General features: G+C 35.3%; 1 protein-coding gene across 2 annotated transcripts in view; it reads right to left on the reverse strand.

The window, feature by feature from the left end:
- Window positions 1-23,399, reverse strand: part of LONP2 (lon peptidase 2, peroxisomal) — a 111,494-nt gene that overhangs the window by 70,090 nt on the left and 18,005 nt on the right. For both annotated transcript variants that reach the window (XM_030298643.2, XM_030298642.2), the window contains exons 5-8: window positions 23,070-23,233; window positions 21,659-21,753; window positions 16,001-16,259; window positions 7,236-7,377 (exon numbers count right to left, since the gene is read on the reverse strand). In XM_030298643.2, the coding sequence (XP_030154503.1) occupies window positions 7,236-7,377; window positions 16,001-16,259; window positions 21,659-21,753; window positions 23,070-23,233 (660 nt within the window). The remainder of the gene's footprint in view (window positions 1-7,235; window positions 7,378-16,000; window positions 16,260-21,658; window positions 21,754-23,069; window positions 23,234-23,399) is intronic.

The raw sequence follows: 23,399 nt of genomic DNA on the forward strand, positions 1-23,399 counted from the left end.
TACAATGCTAAAGAAAACACACACACACACACACAAGAATCAATGAACTGGACTTTGAAAAACAAACAAAAAACTTTTTGGGCTCTCTTCCAAAGACATTGTTACTAAAATATTTGAAGAGGGACCCCTAGGTGGCTCAGTCAGTTAAGCATGACCTTTGGCTCAGGTCACGATCTTGTGGTTTGTGAGTTTGAGCCTTGCATCAGGCTCTGTGCTGACAGCTCAGAGACTGGAGCCTGCTTTGGATTCTATGTCTCCTTCTCTCTCTGCCCCTCTCTCTCTCTCTCAAAAATAAATAAACATTAATAAAATAAAATATTTGGAGAAAATATCTGAAAAATATGTAACTGACAAACAAAATCTGTCTAGAACATATAAGGAATTCTTACAACTCAATAATAAAAAGACAACTCAAAAGAAAAAAAAAAGAGCTAGACATTTTACAAAAAAATACAGGATACATACAAAGTTGCTCAACATATCATTAATCATTAAGGAAATGCAGATTAAAACCACAATGAGATAATACAATACACCTACCAGAATGATTAAAATTAAAAAACTTACTGCATGTCAAATACTGACAAAAATGTGGAACTGGAACTCTTATACACTAGTAGGAGAAATGTAAAATGGTACAACCATCATTTTGGAAAACAATTTGGCAGCTTCTTAAAAAGTTAAGCAGACACCTACCATTTGACCAAGCCATCCACTCATAGGTATTTATCAAAGAAAAATAGAAGTATACATCCATAGAAAGACTTGTACATAAGTATTCACAATAGCTTTATTTGTAATAGCGAAAACTTGAAAAATCCAAATGCTGATCAAAAAGGTTTATGGGTATACCAACTGTTTTTCTCTTGGTGTTTTCAAAGTTTTCTATTTTGTCTTTCAGGATTGTTATTATGATATCTATCTATGGATTTCTTTGTGCTTATTTTACATGGAAATTTATCAAGCTTCACAAATGTGTAGATTTATGTTTTTCATCACATTTGGGAAGTTTTCATCCATTATTCCCTCAAAAACTTTTTCTGCTCCTATCTTCCCTGTCCTGTTCAATTAGGCATACATTGTTGTGCTTAACAGTATCCCACATTTCCCTGTTCATTTTAGCCACTTTGTTTTCCTATTCTTCAGACTGCATAATTTCTAGCAACTGATCTTCAAATTCAAAGATCTACCAGTTCTAATCTACTGTTGATGCCCTCTAGTGAATTTTTTGTTTCAGAAGTAGAACTTCTAATACCTTGATTATAATTATGGTTTCATGATTAATACACATACCAAAATTAAGCTGTACATTTTAAATACACCCACTTTACTGTATGTAATTATACCTCATTGACACTTTAAAAAATTAATAAAATATATTTAAATAATAATTTTTAAATAGGGTCAGCTGCTTTAGTTTAATCAGAGGCAAACAGCTTACATCTCACTATGAATGCCTATTTCTACTTCTGTCTTAAAATTGCCCAAAGCTGATCAAACATTTTTAGAACATTCAAATTTCATTTATTTCTTTTTTGGCAAAAGAGGATCATTAATATAAAAGAGATGTCTCTAAATTTGTAAATATTGCCTATTCATATAAAAAATAAGAATATATAATCGATTTAATACTGGTAAAATGTTTCCCCAAATGAACAGGATATTTTTTTTTTTTTTATAAATTTTTTTTTTTCAATGTTTATTTATTTTTGGGACAGAGAGAGACAGAGCATGAACGGGGGAGGGGCAGAGTGAGAGGGAGACACAGAATCGGAAACAGGCTCCAGGCTCCGAGCCATCAGCCTGGAGCCTGACGCGGGGCTCGAACTCACGGACCGCGAGATCGTGACCTGGCTGAAGTCGGACGCTTAACCGACTGCGCCACCCAGGCGCCCCTGAACAGGATATTTTGAAAAGTACTTGCTCCTGAAAACCTGGTATATAAAAACTAAACCCAACTCATCATTATTTCTTAATTTATTAGTCAAATTACTATTTCTCAACAATTTGCTGCCTATACTTCTCTCAGGTGGTTTTTTCCTTTTCTTAGTTTACTATTGAATTCAGTAGTAGGGTCCTTGCCAAGACACATAGCCAGGATTTGGGCCACAGGTTTGTCTAATGATCCCCTCATAGAGCATCCCTGAGGATGGCCAAGAGAGGAAAAGAAAGTCTTGGTGATTATCAAGTCACAAATTCATAACAATAATTCCCTCAACCCACTCCAAAATTAATTTTCAGGTAAACTTGACTACACAATCTAATCACCACCAAACTCTACTAACAAGAGTGTTAAATAGGGTAGAAATGAGAAACAGTAATTTTGGTTGCAAATATAGCTAAGGGCTGGAGGGCTGTGGACAGTCAGGTGGGCAGCTTGTACATGTGTATGTGCTTGGGGGAGAGTGGGTGGGTAACAAGACAAAAAATGGGAGCAGGGTATAAAAAGAAAAATGCTAACATAGACATCAAGACATTTTTGTGTAACTTGCAAGTATGCCTTGGGCGCTGGTGACAGGGTTTGCCAGCACTAAAAAGAAATGATTAGTAGGTTTCCCTAATGTAGCTTAATCATTAAATGGCAGTATCCCTCTTAATCAGAGATAGTAAAGAGGAAATGAAAGCTGAAAAAGGTGTCTTCAGCCACACCTCTCTGATAACATCAGTATTTAAGACATCTTTTACTCTGGTAGGTCTTAGAATTTACATTGTAAATACAGCATGTGATGAGATAAAAAATTAAGGTAACATCCAGAACCTCAAAATTTTCCTTAATAAAAGGAAAGTCCCTCTCCTTGAAATTCTTTGACAATAGTTGTAGAGCTTAGATTAGAAGACCCTAGGTCTGCTGTATCCAAGTAGTAAATCTACCAAACTCACTCTAATTACTAAATGGATCTAATTCTAATTAAGAATGTCAGTTTTAAAAAAAAGTTTATTATGTCTAGATTAGGGACTTTTCCACTTTGGGGATTCTATCTATCTATCTATCTATCTATCTAGAACTGTAAATACTGTTTATATAGAAAACTGGTAAAGTATCCATGCATTTTGTTAGCCCATTCACATTAAAAGTGTATTTCAGAAATACACATATATTTTATAACAAAGTCTGGATCTTGCATCAATTATAAATATGATTGTACCTACCTGATAAGAATTCTATAATTTTCTTTTGAGTCTAGTAATTACATAAAAGGACTTTCCTTGTATCTGACATTTTAATACTATTCAACAACAGACCTGTCCAAATTCTGTCTACCAACATTTGCTTATCAATGAGTTACATCTGTTTTTTATTCTTCCAATAAATTTTCAAGAGGCTATCTAAATTTTGATTTATTCCTTTGTTGACAACAGTAACTGGAAATAGGCATCTCCACCATGAATAAATATGAAGCTGAGAAGAATCTATAGATAGAAAAAGTATATTCTTTAATTTATTTAGAGTAACCACTCTATACTTACTATGTTCTTTATATCTAATATATACAGGCATAATATAAATTAGCCATAAAATAATCTCATACGACTATATCTTATAAATAATATCTAGAAATCATTTAAGAGTAGGTTTTCTATGTGGGAACATAAATCATACTCCTGGTATTTCCGGGTTCTCAGGAACATTCTACTTTAAATACAAGGTGTTTCTTTTTTTCATTTAGGTGGGTCTAAAGGTAATGGAAACAGAAAGTCATTTTCAAACTGGACATAGATGAAACTGAGTGGACATTAAATTAAAATAACATGTATAGAGTACTTTACAGTTTCCAGAGCACTTTTACATATAACTCATTTAATTGTTTCAACAACCTCTGTGATAGAAGATGTTTCCACCAAGGACTGGGGCACGTGGGAGGGAGAAGGACATCAGGTACCAAGATACTCATTTCTTCTGTATATGTATCTTGCTTCACCCTATGGAATCCTAGTCTCAGGGCGCCTGGGTGGCTGAGTCGTTTAAATGTCCCATTCTTGATCTCAGCTTAGGTCATGATCTCATGGTCATGTGATATCAAGCCCCCAGTGGGGCTCCATGCTCAGCATGGAGCCTGCTTGGGATTCTCTCTCTCTTCCTCTCTCTGCCCCTCCTCTGCTTGCATTCGGTCTCTCTCAAAATAAATAAAAAACAACAACAAAAAAGAACCCCAGTGTGTAAGGAACTGATGTTACTCATAACTAAACTACAGTATAAGTATGTGATCCCAGGTATCATTTACTTTGAGGTATCATTTGAGGCTTTAACACTTTTATTTGGAATATTAATAAATCAATTGCCAAAAAAGTGAATACCAACTTCTATATCAGACAAAGAAATATCACTATGCCAGCTTCTTATCAAAGGTCATCTCAATCCAACAAATGTTACTAAATCATTACAAAGCACTACGGTGAAGAACTAAAACACACTGTGTAATAAATAGACAGGGATTAATTATCTCCTACTACTTGTGAAGCTGTCTTTTGGTGGATTTGTTTTAGGACTCCCACAAACAGTATACTGAGAAACCCAAGTATCAGGGAATTACTCTCAAATTCTTTTCAAAAGAGTAACTATAACTGTCTAATGAGAGAGTTGGCCAGATTACCTGAAAAATGCGCCAATATAAATTAAACTGAAAGTCTAAAGTAATCATCTAAGAAGCCACTAAAACCTTCAATAACGTTCACTATTTTATTGTTTGTAGTACTAATGGGTAAACCAGTCATTGAGTCAGAACTGTTCTACAATAAAAATAGGCAAAACCAAACCAAGTGAAACTCTTATCTCCAAGTTCTGTGGCTTTTAAATATGGCAACTGTACTTTTTATGGTCCAAACAGGACCCACTTCTGAGACCAGAAGAGAGTGCAATTGATAATTAGGCATAAAATGGGATTGTCCCAGGCAAGCCAGAATGTATGGTCTCCCTGCTTACAAGACACATGTCCCAGGGTCATCCTGTTCTAAGAAGATTACAAAAACAAAAACCAAAAAAGGAAACAGGAAGCCAGAAGGAATTCAAAGCAAGGAAATAAACAAAAAAACCAAACTCACAAAGCAAGTTTTTCCTCAATTCTACAAATCAGTTCGAATAGTAATATTTTACTTAAACCAGGGTAAGGACTAGGGGACCAGAGGTAGTAAACTAAGGAGGACTGGTTAAATTATATTTATGAAGCAGTCAGGTCCCAGATCCCTTCCCCCATCCCAGGAAAACCTGGAAGTTTATTTTCTTAAGAACATAAAACAGCTGTTCCCTGCCCAGGTGACCCTGGGCACAGCTGAGCAGAGTATGTACTCTACTGAAAACAACAGTTTAGGTGCATGCATACATCCAGGATGCTGAATGCAGTGACAGTCCCCACTTTCTCCCCACTGCTTATTTCCCAGGAAGCTGGCAGCCAAGCCTTAATTCTAAAGGCAAGAGACTTAGGGAGCCCTCTCTGAGAAATTCGACCTAAAGTTACTGACATAAGAGATTCTTCAACCAAATGGCCCAGCCGACCCTATTGTGAAACTCGGTCAATAAACCGTCCTCAGATTCCAATCAGCATTCTGTTCCTCACTATTAAATACAAACAAACACAAATTGCCAGACATCTAACAGAAGACTCTAATATAAAAGACAGAGACCAAAAAACAAAACAAAACAAAACAACATATATAACAAATAGATAAAAGCAGCTTATAGAAAAGGAAAAAGAAAAAAATCTAGTAGGGTATTTCTCACAGAGATAAGAGGACATATTACATCCATGTAATGAGAGCAAGATACTATAAAAAGAACAAGCAGAGAAGTTAAGAAAAAGATCTTTGAAATAATAACCTCATAGAAGGATTACTAGATAAAGCTAAGAAAGTCTTCATAAAAAAATATAGCAAAAAACAAAAAAGATGACTAACAGAAAGATAAGAAGATTAAAGATCTCAAATCCAATTGATAGGAGTTCCCCCCAAAAAATGAAGAAAAAAATCATCAAGAGAATTCAAGAAAATTTTACAGAAATAAAGGACAGGATTTTCCAATTCAAAGAATCTTCAAAGCATCAGCAAAAATGGAGAAAAAGAGACTGATGCCAAGGCAGATTACTGTAAAATTTCAGAAAAATGGGATAAAAAGTAGATCTTAAAAATTTTCAGAGTAAAACAAGTCACAAAAGACAAGACTTTGGTCTTATCAACTGCAACACAGGAAACTGGAATACAATGGAGAAATGTCTTCAAAATATTGCAGGAAAATTATGTCTAACTAGAATGCAAACTACCAATCATGAGGGAAACATATTTTCAGATATACAAAGTCTAAAAACATCTCCCACCCATGCAAGCTTTCTCAGGAAACTTCTGGGAGATTAACACCAAGAAAGTGAGAGAATAAAGCAAGAAAGCAGAAGGCATGGAATACAGGAAACAAGAAATTCAACATGGCGGGAAGTGAAGGGCGATCTGAACAAGACAGCTAGGTTCCATATGTGGACAACGACTAGCTCAGACTGGAGGAGTGAAGAAGATAAAACAGACATAACACTTAGAAAGTGTCTCCAAGTCTTGAAAGGAGACTTAACACAACTGCTAGAAGTAAACAGAATAAACAAGACAATTATTAACCCACAAAGATTTTTTTAAAAATGTACAGGAAAACAAAAAGGAGGGGCAGGAGAAGAAAAGTGATCAGTTTACCATTTATCACATGGCTCAGCTGTGAAAAGCACTTACATACTTGTAATAATGTTAAGTATTTGACAGTGACATAACAAAATCAGGATACAATTTAGATTGGGAGACTGGGAGTATAAAAATGATATAGTAGGTGTGGAGGGAAGAAAGCAAGAAAAATCCTCATCTCCTACAGAGGGTAATCAACAAATGATGTCAGAAACTGTATATGGTCTAATTAACTAAAAGTTAAAGAGGTCAAAGTGTAGAAGCAGAAATGGGGGATCCCCAGGGAGAAGACAACTTGCTTGCTGTGTTATGTAATAATCTTATAGAATTACTGGTCTCTAAACAAAAAGCATGTATAAAATTTAAAATATTTGGTAAAAAGAAAAAAGAAAAAAGAAATGAGAATTATTAGAAAAAGAAATCTCTAAGACACTTCAATTTAGATATTAATTTGCTTTCAGATTTTAGTCCATATAACATTTTTTCCCATGACCACACCCATATCAATGTATATGCTACTGAATACAATTATCTGCTCTCAGATAACTGTGGTGATCACAGACCAGGAAGTTTCTGTATCTTACCTCAAGCAGAGCTGCTGCAGGATCACCCTGCAGACTTTTTCCTAGTTTGTCCACCTCATCTAATAGGAACACTGGATTGTTAACCCCAACAGTCTTCAAGCCATTGATTATACGACCAGGCATACTGCCAACGTAGGTACGCCTATAGAAAGCAGACAGCAAGTTAACAAGACATCAGGAGGCAAGAGGAGTATCATTTAGAAATCAAAACTCAGGCCTGCGAAAAAGTCATTTAGTTATCACAGTAACACAGCAAAGAGGTACTATATATTTAAAAAGTTCTTTGATACAACCAGGAAATTCAACATGGCGGGAAGTGAAGGGTGATCTGAACAAGACAGCTAGGTTCATTCAATTCTTGAATTGAATTCAAGATATAGCCAATGCTGGCTGTAAGTTACCCATAATACTGGAAGAATTGTAGCTCGTTTCTGCCATTTAGTGAAACTGAAAAACATTATACTTAAGCATATGATTGTGATTCTTACTTTTCAGGATTTCAAAATGTCCAAAGGAGCCTCCCCACACTCCCTCAACACAAGCATCTTTTTACACATTGAAATGGTTGTCCCAGGGCTAGTGAAAACATCATCATCTTCATGAAGGAAATCAGAATTGGTTCAAATGGCCACTCAAAACGTAGACCAAAAAGAAGAAAGAAAAATTCCCAATTCTTTTATTTTCAGAAGCAATAGTCTGTAATTATAGTAAGATTTGGGGTCAATAGTATATATATCAAAATTCCATTAATTCTGGCCTTTTGAATAAAACTGTGTTCATCCTATATACACTGTTATGCTCAAGTTCAGCCAGATATTTTGTTATCCATTAAAGTATTAGAGGCTCCTTTATTATATTTGAACAAGAATCATCTACATAATTGTGACAGATGTAGAGGGTGGCATGAATAAAAACAAATATGTTTGTCAAACTGAAAAATGTGCCTTGTTTACAAAGCCAGCAAAACTTTAAGTAGCAATTTACCAATTTTAATTATAACCTTGTTGCCTAGGCCATGTGCAAAGCAGATGCTGTTTGTGAAAAGGCATAAAAGGGTGACTGCCTACAAGAAACTAATCAACGGTAAGTGTAACAGCAACAGTTATCTTATGATCTGCACAAAGCCGATTCCTGGAGCAGGCCTAAGTTTTACCACATGACTGGTATAAAGCAGGACAGAATAAATACAGTGACCTTTGAAAAGACAAGAAAGCCTTAAACATATCGTGGGAATGCCTTACATGGAGGGAGGGTGACCGAGGCCCTGGAACCAAATACAATAAACACTGTCCTGTTACAATAAGGAGTTGGCACATTCAAGATTTCAGAATGGGATACAGGAAGGACAAGACTCAAAATTAATAAAAGCCTCTCAAATTATTTCTCTAGAGAACTTATGAATTTGCCAGTATCCTGTGAATAAGTAGGTAAGGGAAATTAAAATGAAACAAAACACAAAGCCTCTAAGGGTCAATTTTACTGCATCAATGTCTTTCTTTCCCGTAATGTTTTTGACAGGTAGATTTCAAAAACAGGTACTAATGACCTAAAGTCATGGAGAGAAAAATGATATTCTAAGCAGGGACCTTTCTAAAGAAGCGAAAATATGGACACTAGTCCATAAACAACTTCTCCTAAACCTTCCATTGCTTTCCAGAGCCCACAGCATAAAGCCAAACTCCTCTGTCTGGAATTCAAGGCTCTTCACAATGCAGTCCCCACCAGCCTTCCTAACTTGCTGCCATAATGCTCTTGCATTATCCACAATCACAATCCTATTATACTCCTTATGTTTTTTAACTTTTGTTAATATGTTACCTTCCTGCCCTGAATACTCTTTCTACCCATGTAAATCCAGGAATTCTAAAAAAACTTTTCCTCTCACAAAGTGATCTTTCCAATAATGCAACATCTACAGCATTTACTGGCCCTACAATTCATCTGATGCAGTTACAACTTAGTTTCTGGGTACCTCCTCTAGAGAGCCAGTGAGCACTCTGATGACAGAGAGTGGGTCTTATTACAGAGTAGACCCCCTGGATATAGAGCTATCAGACTGTTCCCTAAACAGAAGCTTGTTTTTCCTATTTATTTGATGACATCAGGTCAACCATGCCAGCACCCAAAGTATCACCACTGCGAAGGCCATACAAGTCTTTGAATACTGCTTTGAACAAATAACTTGATCTAAGTCTCAGTTTCCTCATCTGGAAAATGGACATAGTAACTGCCAACCTCATAGATTATATGATTATGAAAGCATAACAGGTAAAGCACACAGTGTAGTGCCTGGCACACAGTAACCTTTCAAAAGATGTTCATTGTTGTTCACATCTTTCATAGCACCAAGCATACTCAATGCCCTTAAGTGTTCCTCAATCACAGATGACGACATCCCCCGAATATGTAACACTAGTCTACAGGTCAAACAAAGAAGAGAACCATTACAGAGGGCCGATAAGCTGTGGAAAATATCTATAATGTGCTACATCCTTTACCAGAAGGTATGATAGCATGCAATTCACTGACTAAAGATACAGAATATACTTTGAATAAACCTTTGGAATATGAATCAGATGGTGGAAAGTGCAGCAATACACAAAATAAAAATGTTCTCTTTCAACATCACCCAATATAAATCACTACTTTTTTTTTTTACAATTTTTTGTTATTTATTTTTGAGAGAGAGAGAGAGAGAGAGAGAGAGAACATGAGTGAGCAAGGGACACACACAGAGAGAGAGAGAGAGAGAGAGAGAGAGAGAGAGAGAATCCCAAGCAGGCTCCACATTATTAGTGCAGAGCCCGAAGCAGGGCTCAAGCTCACCTGAAACGGGGCTCAAGTTCACGAACTGTAAGATTATGACCTAAGCTGAAGTTGGATGCCTAACCGACTGAACCACCCAGGTGCCCCTATAACCACTTTTAAAAAACAAATTAGCATACCAAAATATCCTCCTGAGAAACCACATAAGTAGGAGATTAATGAAATTAATACTCTTTTACAAACTATTAACTTTTTTGAGGGCAAAATACATACTTTGCCATGTCCTTCCTCATGAAACAACATCTAGGAAGCAACATAGCACAACACAGGTAAGTTTGCAAAGAATGTATCTCTTCAATTACTTACTATTCAGCCTAAATACATGATCATGTAGAAGTTTTTTTTTTTTAATTGAAGTACATGAGTTAATTTTAAAAATACATGAATTCATATTTTTCTTGTGATTGGTATAGGCAGTTCATAGGTTTATAAGGATTAGCATATGAAATACACAAAACCAAGTATCTACATGGTTCAAAAATTTAAGTTACAAGATCAGCATTTGTCATGTTCCAAAATATAGTCCGGTTTATGCTTCAAAAAACTACAGACAATATCCTCTATTTATAGGAGCTCCATGGTAAATCAATTACTTTACTACTCTGTGCCTGGACATCTTCAAATCTTAAACCAAAAGGCTGGTCAGCCTGTCACTGCCACTAACAGTTTCTAAATATCAGGAATAGGAGTGCCTGGATGGCTTGGTTGAGCATCCAACTTCAGCTCAGGTCATGATGTCAAAGCTCGTGAGTTCGAGCCCTGTGTCGGGCTCTGTGAGCCTGCTTTGGATTCTGTGTCTCTGTCTCTCTCAAAAATAAACAAACATTAAAACATTACTCACCTCTTCCCCGATACTTAAAGAAGGGGGGGAAACAGTCATTTTACCATCACCTTTTCACACCTACTCAATTAAAGAGCTCTAATGGGTTACGATGCAAACTACTGAAGTGACATTTACAAAGAATCTGTAATATAAAAATTGTATATTGTAATATTAAGTCAAAAGAGTAGGATTAGAATTGCTTTTTAGAAACATGGCAAAAGCTGCCCATTGAAAAGTCTGGCAGGAAATAAAATGTTAACAGTGATAATCTTTGTATGGTAAAAAAAACAAACAAAAAAACAAAAACACATGAGAATTTTTTTCCTTTTTAAAAACTATTTCTAAATTTTCTACCAAGGGTGTATATATATGTATCTCTCCAACTGGGAGTAATAAGCCTTAAAAGAGATCCTAATGATTTCAAAAGAAGAACAGTCTTTAATATAGCATATCTAAACAAATCAAATTGTTATTCTTCCAGCAGTCATTCCTAAATCTTTTCGTGCACTCATTTGTATGGATGTATTCACTTAAAGGACCACAAGACTTACAAAATATAATTATGTTTTAATCTTACCTGAATTCACAAAGCATTTAGAGAGCCATGTTTGGCACTGTGCTATACAGCATAGAGTGATAAAAAGGAGAATAAGATATGCTAAAAACCCTACTGTAAAGAGCTTATACTTGTTCCATATTTATGTCTTATCTCTACAGCAACGTATTGCATATGCCAGAGGCCTATATTATTTAATCATTAAAAGAAAACAATAGACAGTAAGTGGTCAGTTTAGAGAAGAGTAAGATCATAACTGACTGCACCTATATTAATGGAGAAATCCTTGAATTGGGGCCTGAAAATGAAACTAAATTTTAAAGAGGCAAAGAAGAGCTACATGCAAATACAGGTTATAAAGAGTATGGTGAGCAAACCATACATGTCTGGCATACTATGCTAAAAATACATTAAAGGCTTGCTGCTTTGGTTATTTTCCCCTTGTGGAGACTAACAATGAAATAGCTAATTTATTTAAAACATCACCATTTCTGGGGCGCCTGGGTGGTTCAGTCGGTTAAGCATCTGACTCTTGATTTTGGCTCAGGTCATTATCTCATGGATTTGTGAGCTGGAGCCCACACTGGGCTCCATGCTGACAGAGTGGAGCCTGCTTGGGATTCTCTCTCCCTGTCCCTTTGCAACTCCCCTGCTCTCTCTTTTTCTCTTTCTCTCTCTCTAAATAAACTTAAAAAAAATGTTTATACATACAAAAATGTATCGATGTGGAAAGCAAAAGATTATTTTGTTCTCATCCTGTTTGAGCCAAAGATTCCTTGCAGTGATATAATTTGATTATCTGAACAAACAGCTGGCATACTACTTCCAAAGAGTTACTATCAACAATAACTTGAGATACAGCAATAAGTATATTTCACCAAGAAACAACTTATGAAAAATGATTATGGAAACACGATTTCATAAAACTTCATCCTAAAAGAAGTTGTTATATTTAATTTCTATGAACTGATTTAAATTCTTTAAAAATGTAATATTTAAAAATATTAAGTTGTAAAAACTGATAGGAACAGAGCTTCCTAAAAGTGGACAGAAAAGTCCCAATGGAGACAGACCCAAATGAGAAATGTAGAGAAGACTGAAAAGCTGCATTAATAAACCTGACTCTTCTTTCTTTAAGGCACTCAAAATTAACAGAAACAAAAACAATGTGTCAATGTAAAATCAGATCACTATTTTTCAAGTTTAAGATTTAAATGTGAATCAAGTCTTTCTTCCCATCTCTCACTTCACTACCATTGAACTCTAAAAAACACATCTTTGTTTTTTAAGATCAATTCCTAACTTACTAGCACCTTCCTTCACATAAACAGGTATTTCTAGTAAAAGGATAGAGTTCCAAGCATGGAAAAATAGAAAAAGTGAGTGACAAAATCAAGAGCACAGCAAGGAAGATAATATAAAGCAGCTCTGTTTTTTCTTGGCTATTTTAAGACTGCAGAACAGTGGTGCCTACTCAGAGGCTGAGGAAAAACAAAACTTTGCATGAACTCTAATTGTGAGCATGTGACCAGTACTTAAATGGCAAGACCTGGGTGTTTCCAAAATGCTTCAACTGTTACATGGAACCACTTGTTCCCACGAACTCCACCCCATGGTTGTAGCTGTTAGCTACTGTTCTTCCTCCTCTCCTATTCACCTCAATTCATAGCTCTGAACTAAGCCCATACTCTGCTCTCAATCTCTGCTCACCTTAACCCCAATCTCCACCTACTTCCAAACGGGCTTTCAAATAAATATTTTCTCCAGGCTTTGATAATTTGGGAAGGTAAATGGGTAATAAGGCCCCAGTAGCACAAGGACAGGTTGCTGTAGTGTTTAATGAAACATCTGGTACAGTGATGGCTAGGCAGTACTTAGTAGCAGCCATAGTAGAATGATTCATAGACTAAACCACATCCCTTTTATTTGGCAATGATCACAGCCTCTGTGCATACGATACATTTCTAGAAAGCTTTATTTACACATATTTTTTTAGGCAAATACATATCCTCATTTTACAAAAGACGCACAGTAAGTTCAGTTTTCTTAATGATAGCTACACATGTGAAAGTATATTCATTGAACAAATTTTGTATCTATCAATATCAGTAAAGACTGAAAACAGAGTTCTGCTTAAAACCAACAATGTTCACACAAAATGGTGAGAACTGTGACTTTATATACTGCCCACTAACACACATCACAGAAATACATTTTCCCACAATTCTGCTACATAAATTAAATAATAATGCTAGGAATAGGATATTTTAAGTACTATTTAAAAATCAAATTGGGGCACCTGGGTGGCTCAGTTGGTTAAGTGTCCAACTCTTGATTTCGGCTAATTCGTGGTATAGAGCTCCACACTGGGCTCAGCATGGAGCTGACAGCATGGAGCCTGCTTGGAATTCTCTCTCTTTCTCTTTCTCTTTCTCTTTCTCTTTCTCTTTCTCTTTCTCTACTCCTCCCCTACTTATGCTCTCCCTCTCTCTCTCAAAAATAAATAAACTTTTAAAAAATCAGATTGAATTTTATAAAAACTCATTGACGCTGTTAAATGTAAACTTGTCCTCCTGAGAATTTAAAAGTAAATAATAATTAAAGCTATTTTTTATTGAATGCTCACTGTGTGTCAGGCACTAAGTGCTTTCTAAGCCTTACTGAATAAGCAATACTAATGTGGCAAGAAACAGGACAAATTGCCCACAGGTCATGTGCTCATGACATTAATTCCATAAATTCCTCTCTAAATTCCATCAAATGCTTACACAATACAGTGTTGCAGATACTAAAAAAAAAGAAACTAAAAAAACTTTGAATGCATGAATCAAGTCACTTGAGTGGGAAATATCTCCCCAAAGCTCTCTAGTTAAGATAAAAAAATTCCAGTCCTAGATTCAGTTTCTCCAAGATTGGTAGAAGGTGCCCATTTCTTTACAAAAGCAAACTACAGCCTCTAGTGGCACATGTGAGAATAAGCAAGTCTAGGTGACAAAAATATTGTTTGAAATTGCCAGAAAGGATGACCCAGATCAATTCCCTGATCTAATCTGCAGCCCTCATTGCTTATTTATTAAAATCTTGGAATGATTTTTCTTTAATGCATAAAAATTGTAAGTCAGGGAAAAAGAATCACTTTTCATGGAAAAGTTTCTAAAAGTGTTTTCCACCTCGCCTAATGCCAATGATCTCGTGAATAAGACAAATGGAAAACAAGACATTATAAAAGCATCATATTCTTTTTCCCCTACAATCCAAGTTTAATCCATATTCACCAAACTGTAAATATGCATTTAAATTACCCTTGGCCATTGGCAGTTGTTCACTGCCTGCACTGGCATGCTTTTCAAAGCCTTCATTTATAATTTAGATTGCTTTCACAACTTCAAGACTGATGGTATGACCTTGAGGAGAGAAGTTTTATCTTCAGTTTAATAACTTTCTATTGGAAGTTAAGCAGATTCTTCAAAAAAAATTTGGGGAGGGGGGCACCTGGGTGGCTCAGTCGGTTAAGTGTCCAACTTTGGCTCAGATCATGATCTTGCAGTTTGTGAGTTTGAGCCCCACAATGGGCTCTGTACCAACAGCTTGGAGCCTGGAGCCTGCTTCAGATTATGTTACTCCCTCTCTCTCTGCCCCTCCCCTGCTTGCACTCTGTCTCTCAAAAATAAATAAAAAATTTAAAAAACTTTTTTTTAAAATTGAGGTATCACTGATGTTAGTTTCAGGCATACAACATTATATTCTTTTATAAGCATTCATGATTTCTACATTTTTAAATATTCTACATTTTAAAATGCATACACTATAGGTATATATGTTTTCTCACAACTTGCAACTCTTAGGAACCCTTAAACCTTGAAACAGAAGTTCATGCTTTCCCAAAGCATCTTCTAATCTGAGCAACAGAGACCACAGAGAACATAAAACAATTAACGTAACATGCAAATCTGATTCTAGTAATGTCAGATACACAGACACAGTTCTCACAGTTTAATGTATTTTTATAGAAAGAGGGCCAAAAATGCAAGGACACATCTTAATAATTACCCTGAACTTTCTCATTATTCATATGTATACTGAAAACCAGCCTCCTTAAAGAGTTTAAACCACAAACATAAATTTGTTATCAAAGATTTCGTACCTTCTCCTACCTCCCCCAGCTGTTGTACTTTATTTTTTAAACTCTAAGAGTTAAGGGTCATTATGAAATGCTACTGGGCCAAAGTGCATGTAAAAACACTGTAATATCTAACCATAACTAATTTATAATTGCACTCAAATGAGATTCCAGAAAAGCCGAGGCAGAGACTCACTATCCATTGTCATACAATTACCAAGGTTAGTTTGGGTATACTATTATGGTAGAGGCTCTAGGTTAGCTATAAATGTCCTACAGATGTACCGTAAGTAAGTACTGTAAATATCCTTTCGATCCACGGTATTACAAATATCCCTTTGAGAAAAAAAATATACATACATATATTATGCCTTGGCTTTTGAGGGGCTCTAGTCAATTAAAACAGAGAACCAGAGATTGAACTGAGAGAAATATCTTACCTGTGTCCTCGAATGTCGGACTGATCACACACTCCTCCAAGTGCAATCCTGTGGAACTCTCGACCAAGAGTCTTGGCCACTGATCTTCCCACACTTGTTTTACCAACTCCAGGAGGGCCAACAAAGCAAAGAATGGGGCCCTTCAGGTTGTTTTTCAGCTGTCTGACAGCCAGGTATTCCAGCACTCTTTTCTTCAATTTTTCCATAGCATAGTGATCATTATCCAGAAGAATCCGGGCTGCTCGAATGTCCAGACGGTCTGTCAAATAACCCAACAGAAGCACTTTTTGAGATGCTTGAGATACTTAAAAATTTTTATTTATTTTTACAATATTTATTTATTAATTTTGAGAGAAAGAGAGCACGCACACATGCACTAGTAGGGGAGGAGCAGAGAGACAGAGAGAGAGAATCCCAAGCAGGCTCCACGCTATCAGCACAGAACCTGACACGGAGCTCAATCTCACAAACCAGGAGGTCATGACCTGAGACGAAATCAAGAGTCAGAGGTTTAACCAAACGAGCCACCCAGGCACCCAGCACATAGAATTTTTAAATGCAAGAACTCCTTTCAAGGCTGACAAGAGTCAAAATATGTTTTAGAAAATAAACATGACAAGAACAGAAGTGGATCTTTCTACATGAGTCTGCAGGGAGACCTGGCTTTTTTGCGTAAGAGAATTTAGTATCAACAGAACTAGTAAGCACTACATAATTAAAAATTCAAGGAATTAATACTCTACATACACATTATTTATATGGAGACATAATTTCTACATATTCTATTTGTGCTGGCATTTGTTCCTTCTTTTTTAAAGTTTTTTTTTTTATTAGAGAAGTAATGTATGCTCATTCTAGAAAACCCAATGACACGAATTAAAAAAAAAAAAATGAATACAGTTACCCATAATCTCATGTCTTCAAGAGAGCATCTCTACCTTCACTTTGGTATGTATTCTTGCAGGTTGTATGTGTATGTGTGTGTATGTGTATATATGTGCTTTCAGACCGATTTTTCAAACTGAGAGTATATGATGCCTTCAAGTTTTGTTTTTTCACTTAATATATATTACAGACACCTTTCAGTGTCAAATGTATTTCTTAGTAATACTTTAGTGGTTACATAATATTCTATTATTTAATTATCCATACTCATTTAAATAATTCCCTATTGCTAAGCATTTAGGTTATCTACAAATGTTTAGTTATAAAACAGGCTTTGCAGTGCATCCTTGTAATTAAATCCCCACATATATCCCTAATTATTTCCTTCAACTAACCTTCTACAGACAGAAATGCTGGATCAAAAAAAAAAAAAAACATTAAGATGTAAAGAACTGTCACAGTCTCACCAGGAAGGTATGAATTAGGTTTGTTTCTATAGCCAAGCTTTCATCAGGTTTACTGATGTGCTTTACTACTTAAAATACTTATAGATTAAATTAAATACTCATGGATGCCAGCATGAATTCATCATCTGCATGACACCCAGGGGTAATACATGGCTGCATAATCATACTGATGGTGAGAGGAGACGCTGGGAAAGAGAAAACACACACAAGCCTACTCTTTCAATCCATTATTTGGAACTTGCTCTGCATTTTTCCTGCAGAGGAAAAAAAAAAAAAAAAAGCCTTTAATGGTGGTTTGGTTCCCAAGTTAGTCTGAAAAAAACCTAGCTAAGCAGTAATATATGTATTTTAATTACAGTACTGTTGCTTTTACTTCAGGCTGAGTGATTTGGAAAGGGAAAAACAAAATTTCTTCCCCCTTTCCTAGCTTCAGACTCCCAACTAACAAACACATGAATAAATGACAGGAAGTTTTCCAACTGTTAGGCACTGCTAACCCAGACTCTAAAAACCTACCACAGCAAACACAAAAGAAAACTTCAGACCAATTCCATTTTGTATAGCTCTAAATATTAAAATGCTAATAAATCAGATCTATTAAGAATAATCTACTAAGTCCCAGTGAGATTTATTTTAGTTATGCAAAAAAGTTTAACATTATGTTATCAATATATTTATTACATCACCATGCATAAGAAAAACTTTCCATCAAAATGTCATTTTGTACCATTTTGTCACTTGTTATAATGTAACACTCACCCCTAATTAACATTTACTAGTTTAAGAACAGAATTCCATGCAATTTAGAAAAAAATGATGATATTCTGAAGGAAGTTTTTCTAAGAAACATGCCAAGTGAAGACAATTTTTAAAAGTTCCTCAAACTTTTAAGGAAGACAATTTCTATGCTATATAAATTATTGTGTCTTTTCTATATAGGATACGTTTTTTTCTGATTATTCTTTTTAATGGCTCAGAATACATGCTTCCTATTTTGAATAATACATGTAAAATAATACTTGTAATAATACATGTAAAAAATTTAAAACTTACCTGAACATATATTTCTCTATTTACAACTGAAAGACTTAAATAGTATCTACTGGCTCTTTCTATTCAAGATGAGAAAATTAGGAAACTTCTTTCCTTCAAATCTTTCCTTTCTGCTTTTGAGGATTGCTACTTAGGTAAGCTTCTCTTTCAAAAATTATGAAAGACATTTTCACGGTTTTATAACCACACTCATAATAATTATTTAAATCTAATTCCATACAGAAATGGTTTAAAAGTTCAACACACTTCCTTTTTTTTTTTTTTTTTAATTTTTTTTTTTTCAACGTTTATTTATTTTTGGGACAGAGAGAGACAGAGCATGAACGGGCGAGAGGCAGAGAGAGAGGAAGACACAGAATCGGAAACAGGCTCCAGGCTCTGAGCCATCAGCCCAGAGCCCGACGCGGGGCTCGAACTCACGGACCGCGAGATCGTGACCTGGCTGAAGTCGGACGCTTAACTGACTGCGCCACCCAGGCACCCCACAACACACTTCCTTTTATACCACAATTTATGCATCTTCAGTTCTCTGCTGGAATACTAAACGATGAAAAGTATTTTCACGTGGGGGTACATGAGTGCTATGCATCTCTAATGCTAATACACATCCAGCAGAAACTCTCTTGAGTTTCTGGCATGTGGGTGGCCTCCTTCCCTAGTTGTGAAAATAATAACAGCTTTGTCCCATTTTTATATTTTGTTTATTTCAGTAAAGGAGTCAGCACTCTTGTATTCAAATAAACATTTTGCTCCGAAACCTATACAATTATACTGTATAAGCTTGGTAAAAATTCCTGATTATTAATTAAGTTCAGTTTTTAAACAGGACAAGTGGAGAGGGGAGGAAGCTGGAAGCAACTCACTAAGCTACTAATGGCAATTAATCAAATCTGCAATTTTAATATTCAGGCCATTATACTATATCTACTATATGCACCCTGCATTTCTCCTAAGTCATTAGTTAAAATAAATCCTGAAGCACAGAAAAATGTTACTGAGAGAATACCAAAATTTCAAAATAAGGCCCCTAGGATTACCAAGTTATCTAGATGCTCTTCAGACTGTGCACTCGTCCTACTGTCAAGAAAAAATAGCAGGGTTTGAAAATTGTCACGACTGCATCAATGACAAATACCTATCAAATATATATCAACATGGAAGCTTGGCAGGTGAAACAAAACGGCAGCAGTTAAACAACACAAAGTTGAAATGTAACTTTCTTTCCCAGGTCTAAACTAACAGGCAGCAGAGCCCTCTCCAAATCTCACAGAATAGGACCACTTCACTTAAAAAAATAGGCACCAAGTGAACAGAAGCCTACCAGAAATAAAATGGACCTCCCCACAGCCCAGCTAGATCCAGACCAACAGCTGATCTCAAATTGATCATGTGGCACAAAGAGAGGCTGATTCAATGGGACCCCATGCTCTCCGGCATTCATCTCACTATGGAGTTTCCAAAAAATACAAAAAAAATTTTTGAATTAAGAATTAAACCAAGAAATTCAGCTGCAGTTTGGTAAAGCACTTTCAACTAGAAGGCAATGTTGTTATGCAAATATGATATAAGAAATAAATTTATTAGTATGGTAACATAACAGCTCTATATATAGGAGCCAAAAAACTGGAAACAACTTCAATGTTCCTGACACGTAAACGCATACACAAATTATTAATCTATGCAGCAACATGGATGAACCTCTAATGCTGAAAGAATCAGAAAAAGCGAGTACATGCTATGTCATTCCATGTGTGTAACAGTTTTGAAAATATGAACTGATCTATAGTGGTTGTTTGGGGATGAGGACGAAAAGGAGGGAGAGAGGGAGGAATTAGGGAAGCATGAGAAAATTTAGGAGGCGATGGGTATGTTCACTATCTTAATTACGGTGATGGTATTACAGATACATACATATGTGAAAACTTATCAGAATGCACATATTATAGATGTACAGTTTACTGTTTATCAATTATACCACAATAAAACTGGAAAGTAAAGCAAAATTGCTTCTAAAAAATTTCTTCTATAGTTCACTAGTGCAACCTGATTTAATCTAGTGAAAATTTACAGATTCTCAGAATTTAAGAGAGAACAAATATGAATTAGCTTTTTAATTTTATAGACAAACATTCAAACAGAGAGAAAAACTTGGGAAAAAACCCAAAATCTAGAGAATGGGATAAACACAAAGTTACGGAGTATTCATGAAGGAATAATTAGCATAACCCAGAATGTAACTGCTTTCTACAACAAGAACCTAAGAACTGTAATATGATTGAAATCTAAGGGTAGTCAAAATAAAAGGAAGATGATTAGGTCAATTTCATCTTAGTACCTAGCCATACACATTAAAAATGTGTTAGATGATCCTTTCCAAAAAAATGATTAAGAAAGGAACTACTTTAACCTTAACATTGTCCTGGCATAGTTAATCTAACACAAAGGTGCTTTATTCTGGGCCCTCTTTGAGGGGAAAATTTTTTTTTAAGTTATCAATACCAGAAAGAATGGTCCTCTGTAGGTTAATAAGCAAGTATTTTTTAATATTAAAAATTCAACATCCTGTAATCTGGCATGTATAGCATATCTTATGTGGGGGCACAAATGTGTGTTTTAGAGCAAACATTTAAAAAAATCTCTAGCGTCTTTTTTAAATGTAAGAATTTTACTAGCCAGGATAATAAATCTTTAAATTTTCACAAGTCAATCATACAGCTACTCCTATGCCAACAGCAGTTCAGGTAATCAATCCACTGTTGAATTCAGCAGACCTTGTATGTAAATTTAACAATAGAGCATCTAAATACAGTGTATTTCTCATCCCAAGATAAAATAGCAAATACACAGGAAAGAGAACAGGTCTAACGAAGGACAGAAGGATAAAAAGAGTTTAAATTTAATAGGTTTTTATATGAGAAAAATAAGATTCCAAATGGTACAACTGTTCTAGTACGTAACTATATGTAACTATTTCTTTAGATGTAAAAGTTTATCTTCTGATTGGCTATTGGTATTGAGAAACACTTATATCACTCTTATAGAAAATCCTATTTTCTCTAAAATCAGGCAAAAGGCACTTTCATGTAGCACCTTCTTTTCCTGTTTGATCCCAAGACCTAGATGACACAAGTTCACTGCCTAAATACATCTAGAACTACAGTAACAGTAAGATAATCAATGATATTTCAATAGAATCTACATGAGCTTTCTGAATGACAATCAGACTGCAAAGGCTGTTACTTTGTTGGCTTACCAGTTGTACTTTTGTTCCAAGGCAGTTCCACCATAAGTTCTAAATAATTTCTAGTCAGAGCATATTCTGGCATCGACTGAGGCATTTTTTTGAGTCTATGGGGAAAGAATACATAGCAAAATGTTACACAACATAGAAGAATTCCATAAAAAACACAAAAATCCAGCATATATATCTCCGTTTCTGGGTCAGATATATCATGAATAATTGATTTAAGAAATCTGGCAACATTAAAAAAAAAACTAGTTATTTTGTTTTGTGAAGTACTTATGGAACAAAATTAAACAGATCCCTGCAAACTGGGGAAGTGGGGGAGGGAACACTGTATCTGATTCTATCCTGGAAATTCAACCTTATCAGTATCAGTATCTCGCAAGGGGAGTCTCAAGTCACACTTACCTGATTTACTTCTCACAGTAAGAGTTAAGTGCCTAATCATGCATAACACAACAATTATTTACTTTTTTTGGAATCAGAGATAAAATTATCTTGTAAAAACAAGCTAACATCAGATATTTAACTAAAAATACAACTTCCATAATATATGCAGTATTTAACAAAGTATTTTGCCCACAAAAGATGTTCCTCATTTATTAACCAATGCCAGTGAATATAAAATATCCCTCAACTACAACTAATCTTCTTATCTGTGAACCCAGAGTCCAATCTTTTGTTACTGAGCATTCAATTAGGTTCATTATAATTCACTAATAAAAGAAAATGCAACACAATTATAATGTTTCAAGTACATAAAGAAAAAGTTGGTTTTCTATTTACCCCTGAGATTATTCATGTACCCTATGATGTCATCAAGGTTTCTGTGTACTTTCTTATGCAAAGGGAAACTGATAGTCCCTGCCCTCTAGGGTTTACAATCTTCTTTCTAAAGAAGAAAAAAGTAACATGTGAAGAGCACAGTGCCAACTGAACATTGTGTCTAAACAAAGCACAGCCCATATTTAAGACAATGAAAAAGCAGTTAACAATAGTGATCATATTGACAGCATATGAGGTGGAAGCGATGTACCACTTAACACTCAGCCACTGAGAAAAAGATTAGGGAAGTTGATGTTAATTCAGGAGTATTAAGAATCCTTTAAAAATCAGTTTCCAGTTGAGGAATGAAGAGGGATAACCTGAAGATTCTACAGATCACAGCTCTAATCTGACAATTTGGAAAACCATGAAAGATAAGAATTGACAAAGGAAAGATAAAATGAGTGGTGGTTTATGACTATACTAAATATAAGAAAAGGAGAAAGATCAAAGAATATAAAACAAATAACTCAGCTTTCAGTTTGTGATCCAAAGAAGCAGTTTCAAGTTTCCATGACCAATAATTTTTAATATTTATTAATAAGCAAAATGAAAGTGCCAATGAATGAATAGCTTCTTTTTAGCTTCAATTTACCTTTTTATCTCTTTGACACAGACTTTGTGGGCCTGCTCTGGCATACTGGATGTTTGTATTTTTTTCTCTAGCATGACAATGTCATCATGATCTTCATCCTCATCCTCATCTTCTAAGGCACCTGGGATGTGTGTAATCCTTCTAATAGGACGTATTGCTATAACCTAAAGTAGAAAGTAGAAGAGTAAAATTGTGTGTTAAAATAAATTGGAAACGAGGTACCTAGTTACACACAAGATTATAACTGGTGCCGAATAAATTTTCATGGTTAGGGTCTACATCTTTAGGAACTAAGTCCAGAATGATAACCAAGAGACACAGGCACATATG

Source organism: Lynx canadensis, chromosome E2 (assembly GCF_007474595.2).
Source record: "Lynx canadensis isolate LIC74 chromosome E2, mLynCan4.pri.v2, whole genome shotgun sequence".
NCBI lineage: Eukaryota > Metazoa > Chordata > Mammalia > Carnivora > Felidae > Lynx > Lynx canadensis.